The sequence below is a fragment of the Sturnira hondurensis genome, unplaced genomic scaffold (assembly GCF_014824575.4).
Source record: "Sturnira hondurensis isolate 20B ecotype Veracruz unplaced genomic scaffold, ASM1482457v3 Scaffold0024822, whole genome shotgun sequence".
NCBI lineage: Eukaryota > Metazoa > Chordata > Mammalia > Chiroptera > Phyllostomidae > Sturnira > Sturnira hondurensis.
In genome coordinates this window covers 507,601-518,398 of record NW_028097453.1, presented here as the reverse complement: position 1 = coordinate 518,398, position 10,798 = coordinate 507,601, and the positions used below count along the sequence as shown (strand labels likewise).

Genomic DNA, 10,798 nt, shown 5'->3' with positions numbered 1-10,798 from the left:
TGTTCTACCTCGTGTTCTTTTCAAATGCCACCTTCGTTCCCAACCTGTCCCGAGCCCTTGCTAAAGAAAGAACCAATGTCTTGGTTAAAATTCCGACACTTTCCCCATACCTAAGCGGGGGTTTTCATCTTGTTCTACCTCGTCCTCTAGCCCCGTGTGCCTGTCGCTTCCCCTCCAAGCCTGTGGACCCCTTCATGGGGTCACGTGTCTCTTCCTGGTCCCTGACCCACCCCCTGGCGCAGACCCTGCCTGACCACCGCATCACGGTAAAACTAACACAAAATCTGGCGGACGTTTCGGGTTCTATTGAATCGGAATGCCATGGTCACACCTCTGACACATAGTGGCCGGCAGAACCTCGCCGGAGCGCCTTTTGATGCTCCGGCAGCAGGACCTCTGCAAGACTCTCGCAGCTGGAACGGAGTGAGCGCTTCCGGTTCCCAACGCGGCGGCTGCGCAGCAAAGTTTGACCCTGCAGAGGCGCCGTCGAGCGCACGCCCATTTGTGTCATGTGACCGAGGAGTGGTGGTGGCCTGTGTTGGAGGAGGAAGGACCGGACGCCTGGAGGGATGGAGGCTACTTTGGAGCAGCACTTAGAGGACACGTGAGTGGTGCGGCCTGTTCGGACTGTCCTGAGGTCGCGGCGGGAGGACTTGAGTGGGACAAAGGCGAGCTGTGCCTGTAGGGTAGCCTGAGGACACCGCGTGACCCCCAGGCGGCGGGGTCCGGCGGTGACTCGAGCTCTGGGGCCGCAGAGGCGGTTAACTCGTAATTAAAATGCCTCGGGGCTCCGCACACTCCCTCCGGAGCGAGTCTCCGCGGCCCGAGACCTGAACGGCCGTTCACGTTGAAATTGTCTTTGGACAGGGGCGTAGTGCGCGAGGTTCAGGAAATGGGTTAATTTGGGGAGAGGAAGTACAGCTGGTGCCGACGAGCTTTGCTTGTAAACGTAAACACACGCACGCTCCTCCTTCCGTGTGTGACCAGTTACTTGGTGATGAATGAAAGGCGTCCCTTTAGTTTTTCAACGGGGGCTAGCTACGAACAATTCGGAATAAGAAGGCGTGCAGGGAAACACCTCCGTCCCCCCTGCCCCTTAGCGTCCCAGCCCCGCCGGGAGGGAACCGTGTTGCTTGAGTGATTGATTCTGCGGTGGTTTTGAATGAGTTGGCACACTAAAGCGTTTTTGACAAGGGCAGCAGAACCCTAGATATATCATCAGAGAAAAATTGGCTTAACTATTTAAGTTAGATAATTTTTCTCGGGTGTGTGTGTGGGGGGGGCGATCATGAAAAAAAGGCTAAGAAGCACTGGTTTATAGCACTTGCAACAATGCCTGGTGTGTAGAAAGCCTGTGTGTGTTGCCGTGATACTTAAATTCACTTTTTTCACACCATTTGTTTCTGGAATTAGAATGAAGAATCCATCTATTGTTGGAGTCCTGTGCACAGATTCGCAAGGGCTCAACCTGGGCTGTAAGTATCCCCGCCAGCTTCCATGGGAGGCACAACATTTGATGCTGACGGGCAGTCAGCACGCTGCTAACGCTGCCATTTTGTGGCTACTTTTGTGAGAGTAGAGATTACCTCCAAATAACGAGATTAGAACATTAAAACTTGTCACTTGGTGCTTATGAAGGTAGAAACGTTCCTTGCACTACACAGTTGTTTCTGCCAAAGTAATGTTTGGCTTATTTTAAAGTGGGTGGGGAGGGACTTCCGGTAATGGCAGCAGCTGAGTTGAGTGGGTTGAATGTGTGCGGGCTGCTGGTGCTGCTGGGATTTGAATACTAATCTCCAGTTTTCACAGCAGTCTTGCAGGGCAATTTTTTAGTCTGCACTCAAAGAAGTGAGTAGGCACTAAGAATTTGGCTTCAGAATTGGACACACCTGGGTTCAGCTCCCTGCTCTTCCATTTATTTGCTTGGCCCAGAAAGAACCTTTCTGAGCTTCAGTTTCTTCACTGAGTTGTTGTTTAGTAACATAGTAATTATTGAATTGCGTTTACTGAGCTTTTACTGGGTGCCAGGCACCACTCAAGTGCCTTATGTGTATGAAGTTTAATCCCCGTAACAGGACGTAGCTAAAGAGGTGAAGTGGTTCGGTTGGGATTTGAGTCTGCCTCCAAAGCTGCTTCAGCACGGTGCTGTAAGATTATGTATTATGTGTCAAACACAGCAATACAACAATACAACCCGGCCGTATTATTGGTGGATGTTAACAGTTACAGATGAGGAAAGGAATCTGGAAAGTTAAATACATAATAACACATTTTGGCTGATTAAGATCAGAACTAGTGGGCCCAGGAGTCCTCTTTACTGCTGGACTTTTTGAAAATGAACTTTTGCTGGGAGGGTGACTGGAGAGTAATCTGTGTAACCCAAGTTTTGCACGCACAGCGAGTTGGGAGAGAAAAGGCGGGTGGGGCAGTTGCCCAGCTCAGGAATGGAAATTCGAGTGAGGAAACTACAGGGCCCGAAAGGCTGCGCTGTCTGTAGGGCAATGTACATACGTCCCTGTGTTTTGGGGCTGCGGGCCTGTTGCCTGACCTAGTTTTGGCAGATAAGGCTTGTGTTGCCATTATATGTGCAGATATATTGTGAAGTTAGTAATTCCTCTTTTGTGCCTGCTGCCTGTGATTTAATTACTATTTACAGGCTGAACAATAAAAAGCTGATTCTGTTGCCATTGGAACCCAGCCAGCTCGTTCTGGTGGAAGTGACTGCTCGCAGAATGTCCGCACACACCGTCAAGGTGGTCCTCCCGTTGAGCCCCTGAGTAAAGACTGTCGTACCCTTTGAGGCTGAGCTAGCTCAGTAAAGGGAAAGCAGATTTCACACGAGGAGTTGGTTTCAGCAAGTCTCTTGCCTTCACCGACTACTTTTTGTCCATCTCACTTCTGACTTTCTTGGGGTTTTAGCAAGGGTCCTATAAAGTGAATTTATGGCTTTCAGGTTGACTTGAATTACAGCTTCCTTCTATGCTGGCAAAGATGTTTGGAGGTGGTGATGGGAATGGCTGAAAACTGAGCGACGGTTATGGCTTCATTAATCGAGGACTGAAGTCCAGCGGCGCGCTCACTGATGTCAGCACCTGAGTAACCAGAGCAGAATCACTTCACGTCAGTTTCTAACCTAGGAGACCTGGAACTGAGCTCTGTTTGTGTTTGGTGACAGGGATGACCACGGCACTACACTCACTTCAGGGCAGCCAGGCAACACGACGTCCTCTCTGTCTTCCAGGCCGCGGGACCCTGTCAGATGAGCATGCCGGGGTGATATCTGTCCTGGCCCAGCAAGCAGCTAAGCTGACCTCGGACCCCACGGACATTCCTGTGGTGTGTCTAGAGTCAGATAACGGGTGAGTAGGAGTCAGCAGGTCCCTTCCTGTCCTTTCCAGTCAAGTCCCTGGGAAACCTGAGCAGGGCCTGTCCTGTGTTCCTCGGTGACTCTTCGTGCAGTGGGCTGTAAGGGGTCTCCACCCTTGGGCCACATGGGCAGGCAGGTTGGTCTCTGAAGCCCATGTGCTCTCAGACGACAGCAACACTCACATGAAGAGGAAGAATTATCGTGAACTGTCAGTCCACCAAGAAAAAAAAATGGAGGGAGACCAGTCAAAGAACAGAAACTGCTTCTGTAGTAACGGGAACAGCTATTCCAAGTACGCAAGCAGGATGCAGCAGAGTGTGTACGGTGTCATCACAGTCTTGTAAGGAGAGGAAAAGGTGTATGACAGTACGCATGCAGATAAAACCAGGGTGCTCAGCTGTAGGGTTCATTTCACTTTCATAGTGTATCCTTTTCTGTAGTTCCCAGAAGTTTTGTAGTGTTCGTATATTGCTTTTATACATCGAAAAAAGTGCTGCCCTGGCTGGTGTGGCTCAGTGGATTGCGTGCCAGCCTGTGAACCGAAGGTCGCTGGTTTGATTCCCAGGGCACACACCTGGGTTGCTGGCCAGGTCCCCAGTTTGGGGGCGGTGCAAGAAGCAACCGATCCAAGTATCTCTCGAACATCAATGTTTTGTCCCTTTCTTCCCCCTCCCATCCCCTCTGTCTAAAAATTTTTTAAAAACTTAAAAAAAAAAAGAAAAGAAAAATGCTGTTGTTTTAGTTGTGTCCTAAACCAAGCTTCATCATTGATTTTCCACCGACGCCCACTGGGCACATCTTACCGAGTGTCATGCGCTCTGCCTTTCAGGAACATCATGATCCAGAAGCACGATGGCATCACCGTGGCCGTGCACAAAATGGCCTCTTGACACCGGCAGCTTGGCCGCTCGGCCGCAGCCTGTCACCGGTCTGCGCCGCTCCCTGTGACTTGTCTCTCGCACTGTGCCAGCTGCAGTAGTTCGGCTACTCCCTGAATGTGTTCTGGGCCCTTTTGTACTGAGTTCAGGGCGAGTTGCCTGTTACCACTCTGCGGGCTGACTTTAATAAAAATATTAGCAAGAAAGACCTTGTTTCTCAGCGGCAGGTGCAGGTGACTTTGTACATAGAATTTTGTTATGTTCAATAAATGTGGTTGGAGGAAAGCTTGTATCTTTTCTGGATTCTCTAGAACTCTTACCAAGTGTTCATATTTATCAGATCGTAATTTTTTAAAAAGGTCTTTGCTCCAAATTACTCTCTTCTTTCAGAAGCTTCCTGAAATACATACATTCTCACAGAAGTGCCCATTGACTATTTATTTTTTTAACTGATTTTTATTGTACTTTTCCATTACCATTTAGTCAGTCCCCTTATACCCCTCCCCACACAGTTGCCCATGAGTCCTCTTTTTTGCTCAGTCCCTCCATCCCCTAACCAACCACCATTCATGGATATTTAAGCATATTCCTGCCCCATAATAAAAATATAATGGGTAATATTAAGAACTTGCTATATGCTAAGAACTCACTGAATTCTCATTGGTAACTCTGTATGGCAGTTCCTCCTCTTAGCCAATTTTGTGAGGCTAAAGAGTCAGCCATCACCACATGGACCTGAGAGTCCAGGCTGTAACCTGTACTCCGAATGGCCAGACCGCTGTGGGACTTGGCCAGAGAGAAACCATTTGAGCGTGCAGACCATTATCTTCCCCTCAGCCTCTGTAGTTCTCAACAGAAGGGTTCCCCAGCAGGCACGGAAGGTCTTGTTGAATTTGCATACAGCTTCTGTTGCTGTTGGGTGGTTTCATGTTTGACCGTATGAAAAAAATCTCCAGAACCTTACCGTTACTTACTCAGAAATAGCAAGCACCTACCAATAGAAAGTGCTGTGTGAAGATAGAGACTGGGAGTGAGGCGTGGCCCCAGCCTTGAGCTTAGACTGTGGAAGGAGGGGTGTGCATGGGTGTCGCCTTCCCCACTCTCGCCAGGACTTGTGTGCTGTGCATGTTTGTTTCACCACTGAAGTGCTGTGCGTGTTTGTTATATCACCTGTCTGCTCCACCAGCTTAGATGCTTCGGGGCAGGAGCTTTGTCTTATTCCCAGATGTATTCCAAGCCGTGGAACAGCCCTAGCACTAGGTAGGCACGGAATAAACCCCTGCAGAGTAGGTGGACATAACAAAGGGGAGTTTGTGGTATGAACTGGGCCTCTCCAGGCGGAGGGAGTGAGCATGGTGAAGACAGATGATAAACCAAAAGGAATATTCGTGTAATACTGAATGCAGAGGAGGAACCGGAATACTTGCTTTTTTAAAAATATATATTTTATTGATTATGCCATTACAGTTGTCCCATTTCCACCCCCCTTCAATTTTTTATAAAGAAGCCTAGGCCTTAATCTTGTTAGAAAAATGGGGCTTGGAACAGGTGAGGGTCAAAGTTGAGCTTTCAGGTTAATCTGAGGTAGACGGGGCTAATTTTTTTCAAGGAGAAAAACTTCCTTCTGCTTATCCATGTATCTCCCAATTCCTAGGCCAAAGTAATGATAGCCGACCTTTAGCGAGCTCTTGCTACATGCTAGGTACGTGTTAAGCAATACACAAGCATTTACTTCATTTAATCTTATATGAGGTGGTATTTCCATTTTAGGAAGAAATAGGCTCTGTGAAACAAAGTAGCTCAGAATCAAGTACTAGAGACTAGAAACACATTGGAAGAAGGAATAAAAGAGACCCTGGCTGGTGTGGCCCACAGGTTGAACGCTGGCCTGCAAACCAAAGGGTCACCAGTTGGATTCCTTGTCAGGGCACATTCCTGGGTTGTGGCCAGGTCCCCAGTAGGGGGCCCATATGAGGCAACCACACACTGATGTTTCCCTCTCTCCCTTCCCATCTCTAAAAAAATTAGAATCTTTTTTAAAAAGATGATTAAAGATAATTGAACCATCTGGTCTAGAAGATAAGAACTGGGTGCCTTTGAAGTCAGCTCGGGAAGGATGACAAGGAAAAGACAGCTGGGTTTGAGGTTGGTCTTGTTGAGGCAAATTCTGACAGGACGTCCTCAGTGCTCAGTAACATGTTGGGTGCTCATTGCATACCACGCACAGCGAACAAAACCCCAGTGCTCCTCCCGCGGTCTCCCGAGCCCACCCTGTACCCCGTCTCATGCCACCTCTGCCTACACACGCCCCTCTGTCCAGCACAGCACCTGGCTCATAGGAGGCAACTTCATTGAACGGCACGAATAAATGAACTCGTTTATCCCTAACTGTTGCGGTAGGAGGTACTGCGCCCAGTCCTGCCGATGAAACCGTAAGACGAGCTGGAGAGAGGTCGGGGCTGGAAATGGCTGGTCTTCAGTCTTTTCAGAGCTGAAGCCGAAGGAGGGTTGCACGGGGATTTCCAAAGACCACCCCTGTGAGGGTTAATTTTGTGTCGACTGGGCTTTAAGTAAATCGCCCTCATGTGACGGGCGACCTCATGGTCTCATCCAATCCTTTGATGGCCTGCACAGGACTCAAGGCTGAGTGAGGACGAGCCCTTGTCTCTGCCTGCCTGTCTTCAGGCTGAGACACAGGTCTAATGCATTTGGACCGGAGCTGGGCTGCCAAACTGCGAGTCCTGGACGTCCCAGCCCCAGTAATCACGAGCCAGCTCCTTACTGTCGGAGTCCATCACTTAGGCACCCTGTCCTGCAATTTGCTCAAAATTCTAGACTCCCAGAAGGAAAGGAAGTGTTTGGTATAAACTACATTGTCAGCAAGACAGTTTAGCACAGTGACCTACTCTTACAATTTAGGGAAGGGTGGAAACCCTCCCAAAATCTGAACTCCCAGGCGCCAGCTAAAGGGCGGGCAACCTTGGAACGAGCCTGGCACAGAGTAAGAGGCAGCTGTGATACCTCTGCTCTGCACCAGGATGGAGCGAGGACAGGGGAAGATCCAACCAAAAATAAAATCTAATTCTGCATGGTAGTGCTGGGTGCTACTCCACGTCCCTAAATGCTAGAAGTTATATTCATGGGCTGTATTTGACAGTGAAGTGAGGGTAATTGTGGTGACTTAGGGAATCAAGCTGCAATTCTTGCTGAATAGCTTTCAGGCCAAGAGTAGGAAGGTTAGAGGTTAAGGGGCCCTGACCCACGTGGCTCAGTGGGCTGGGTGACGTCCTACAAAGCGAGAGGTTGCTAGTTTGATTTCAAGTCAGGGCACAAGTCTGGGTTGTAGACCAGGTCCCCAGTGGGGGGCGTGTGAAAGGCAACCAATATTGTCTCAACCCACCAATGTTTCTTCTCACCTAGATGTTTCCCTCCCTGGCCCCCTCTCTGAAAATGAATAAATAGAATATTAAAAAGAAAAAAAGATTCCCTGGCTGGTGTGGCTCAGTGGACTGAGCACTGGACTGCAGAGCAGTGTGTCACCAGTTCAATTCCCAGTCAGGGTACATGCCCAGGGTTGCAGGCCAGATTCCCCAGTAGGGGGCGCTCAAGAGGCAACCACACTGATGTTTCTTTCTCCCTCTCTCTCCAAAAAAATAAATGAATAAAATCTTTTAGAAAGAAAAGAAAAAAAGAAGATCAGAGGTTAAGGGAATAATGTTTAATTACAGACCCTATAAGCTTTATTAAGTCAAATGGGTACAGATACGAAAATGCTTGTAACTTGATGGTGACTTCAGGGTCCTTTGCTCTTGATATCAGGCCCCACTTGATTAATAACCATTTGTAATGAACTAAGTACCAATAGTGGGTTAAATGTGCAGCCATCGTGTTGATACCAGTCCTCACAACAAACGTGCTGAGTAACATTAGCCACATCCTACAGGTGAGGAAACAGCGTAACCGACCGGGAGCCTGCAGGCCTAAAAGGTAGCAAAGCTGAGATCCTCACCCGGTCTGCATTTCCCACTGCACCTCCAAGCTTCTTCTCTGAAGGCTGCTTTGAGGGGCTCATCGCTGAGGACTCTGCACCCCTGCACACCTCTGAATGACTCGCTGCTCTGCCAGACGGAGATTCTGACCCAGCCGTCCCAGCAGGGCTCTGCGGATGTGAAGCCCAGCCCGTCTCTTCCTGCCATCAGAATCAGAGCTAGCGTGGCTTTTAAAAAGCAACAAGCTGCCCTGTTGGTGTAGCTCACTGGATTGAGCGCCAGCCTGCAAACCAAAGGATCACGGTTCGATTCCCAGTCAGGGCATGTGCCTGGGTTTCAGGCCAGTTCCCAGCAGGGGACACACGAGAGGCAACCATACATTGATATTTCTCTCCCTCTCTCCTTCCCTTCCCCTCTAAAGATAAATAAATAAAATCTTTAAAAAATTTTAAAAAGCAACAAGCTGCCACCAAAAAAATCAGTCATGTTCCTAACGACACCTGAAAAGTATCCCGCTGCCCTCTTTCAGGGTTTCGCCTCCTACTGGAGTCTTGTTCGGCCCTCACCACCAACACCGCAGGACTGCATCACCCTCCCTGTCACTGCTTTTTTGAGGCCTCTCCCAGGCCCCCGAAGCTGGGATTCTGCTAGCACGTTCATCAGAAAGTTTCAGAGAGTCTGGTTTTAAGAGCCTGAGAGCCTCTTACTTTTCAAAAAGGACCAGACATAGCCCTGGCCATTGTGGCTCAGGCGGTCGGAGCGTTGTCCCGAAACCAGGCCGAGGGTCCGATTCCTGGTCAGGGCCCATACAACCAATTGCTTCTTCCTCAAATCATCAATGTTTCTCTCCCTTCCTCTCTCTCTAAAAGCAGTGAAAAAAATGTCCGCGGGTGAGGACTTAAAAAAAGTAAAGTGAAAAGGAACATGCATAAATATGTGCAGCTTTTCCAGCTAAAACAAGAAAAACACACTTTGGCCTGAAATACACTTTGGTTTGAAACCTGGGATGCTGGTGCTGGGAGAATGAAAGGCAGCTTCCTGCTGACTTTTTTTTTTTTTTTTTTGAGGTGGAGGGTGGAGCAGAAGAAGGAAATGGAATGAGTAAAGCTGAATCATCCCAATAGTTTCCCAGAGAACTCCGCGTTACCCGTTTCCAAAATTCAATGAGGAAAAAGCCTGATTAAAATTCAAGAACACACCTTCTCTGGGACGTGTTTGGCAGTCAGATTATCAAGTACCCAAAAAACCGCAATTAAAATGGGGCTTGGAACTGTAATGAGGTGTCGGGTGGGAGGCCCCAGGGCCCCCCAAAGCAGGGATTTGTAATGGTGTCTAGAACTTGGGGTGTCCAAGAATATAGGATAGCCACACCCCCCTACAAGCCTGGCTGAGCATAGGGAGACCTGGAGCAGGGCCAGGGAGAGTTACTTTGCGTATCTATAACAGCAGACTAGTCTTCGTATCTATATGCAAAACAGTTATTTTGCATATCCACAGTAGGCCAGCTTCCAGCCTGAGTGGAGCCAGAAGGTATTCAGTACTTAAACTCAGGATATAACGGGAAGACAAGCCCCTATCACACCTGCGGGACCACACCACAGGGCCGCACCTGCCCCGACTCACTGTGGCCGCGCAGAAAGGCAAGAAGTGGGAGCACTGGCAGGTGTAGTCGATTGTGGGAGGAGAAGAAAGTGGGGCTACAGAGGAGATTGCACGCTGGGATTTAAACTAAAGGCGGCCGCCACCAGGAACCGGAGGCGATGCGAAATGGAGAACGGTGGGAGACCTGCAGGAAGAAAAGGGGTGAAGGGACTCTCACTGGCGGGCCATGAGGAGGCACCGCGTGGGTTTGGGTTAAGAACTGGAGACCTCCGCCACACAGCTGGTGGTGCTGGGGACAGCAGGACACCTGCCAGCCGAGCATGGACAACTGGGAGGAACCGGGAGTCTGGCTGAGCTCCAGGCCTCTATTTCTTTTCCTGAGATGTGGCACCCTGACTGGCCTGACTGGGCAAGGCGGGGAAGGCAGGACTCTGTGTGTGTGGGGCGGGGGGTTGGGGGGGGGCGGTGTGGGTGTTTTAAGGAACTTTGAGATTTTTAACAGCAACATTCAGCCATTACTCTAAATCTGGGTAACTTTTTTTTTTAGTGCACCAAACTGACATTTTAAAACCTGTGTAACTTTCAAATAAACAGTTCCTTTTCTTTTTACCCAACTCTGGCATTGATAGCCTCAGTTCCTAAGGGCTGCAGGCAAAGAACCATAGTACAGAAAGACCCCGGGGGTAGGGGCCTGTTTTGGTAACAGTATCTAGGCCCCAATGGTTCACTCTGTAACAACCCTAGCTTACTCCCCAGGTCCTTTCTTTCACCAATATACAAAAGGCCACACAAATGGGCTGAACTTTCTGAGCATGGCCATTTGCAACCCAGGAAATGAACCTGCCACCCTGGAAAGGGGGTGTATCTCCTCCTGTGGAAACATGCACGTCCTGAGGTCCCCAAGGTCCCCAAGGAACAGCAGAGGCACAGGTCTCAGAGTCCTGGGGTCCCGTTATGTGCCT

At 49.3% G+C, this 10,798-nt stretch overlaps 1 protein-coding gene across 1 annotated transcript; it reads left to right on the top strand.

The window, feature by feature from the left end:
• Positions 1 to 502: 502 nt before the first annotated feature.
• Positions 503 to 4,530, top strand: LAMTOR5 (late endosomal/lysosomal adaptor, MAPK and MTOR activator 5). The gene is made up of 4 exons (XM_037038801.1): positions 503 to 604; positions 1,414 to 1,475; positions 3,242 to 3,359; positions 4,197 to 4,530. Exons 1-4 carry the CDS (start codon positions 570 to 572, stop codon positions 4,255 to 4,257), a joined length of 276 nt encoding a protein of 91 aa, XP_036894696.1. The 5' UTR covers positions 503 to 569; the 3' UTR covers positions 4,258 to 4,530.
• Positions 4,531 to 10,798: the final 6,268 nt, after the last annotated feature.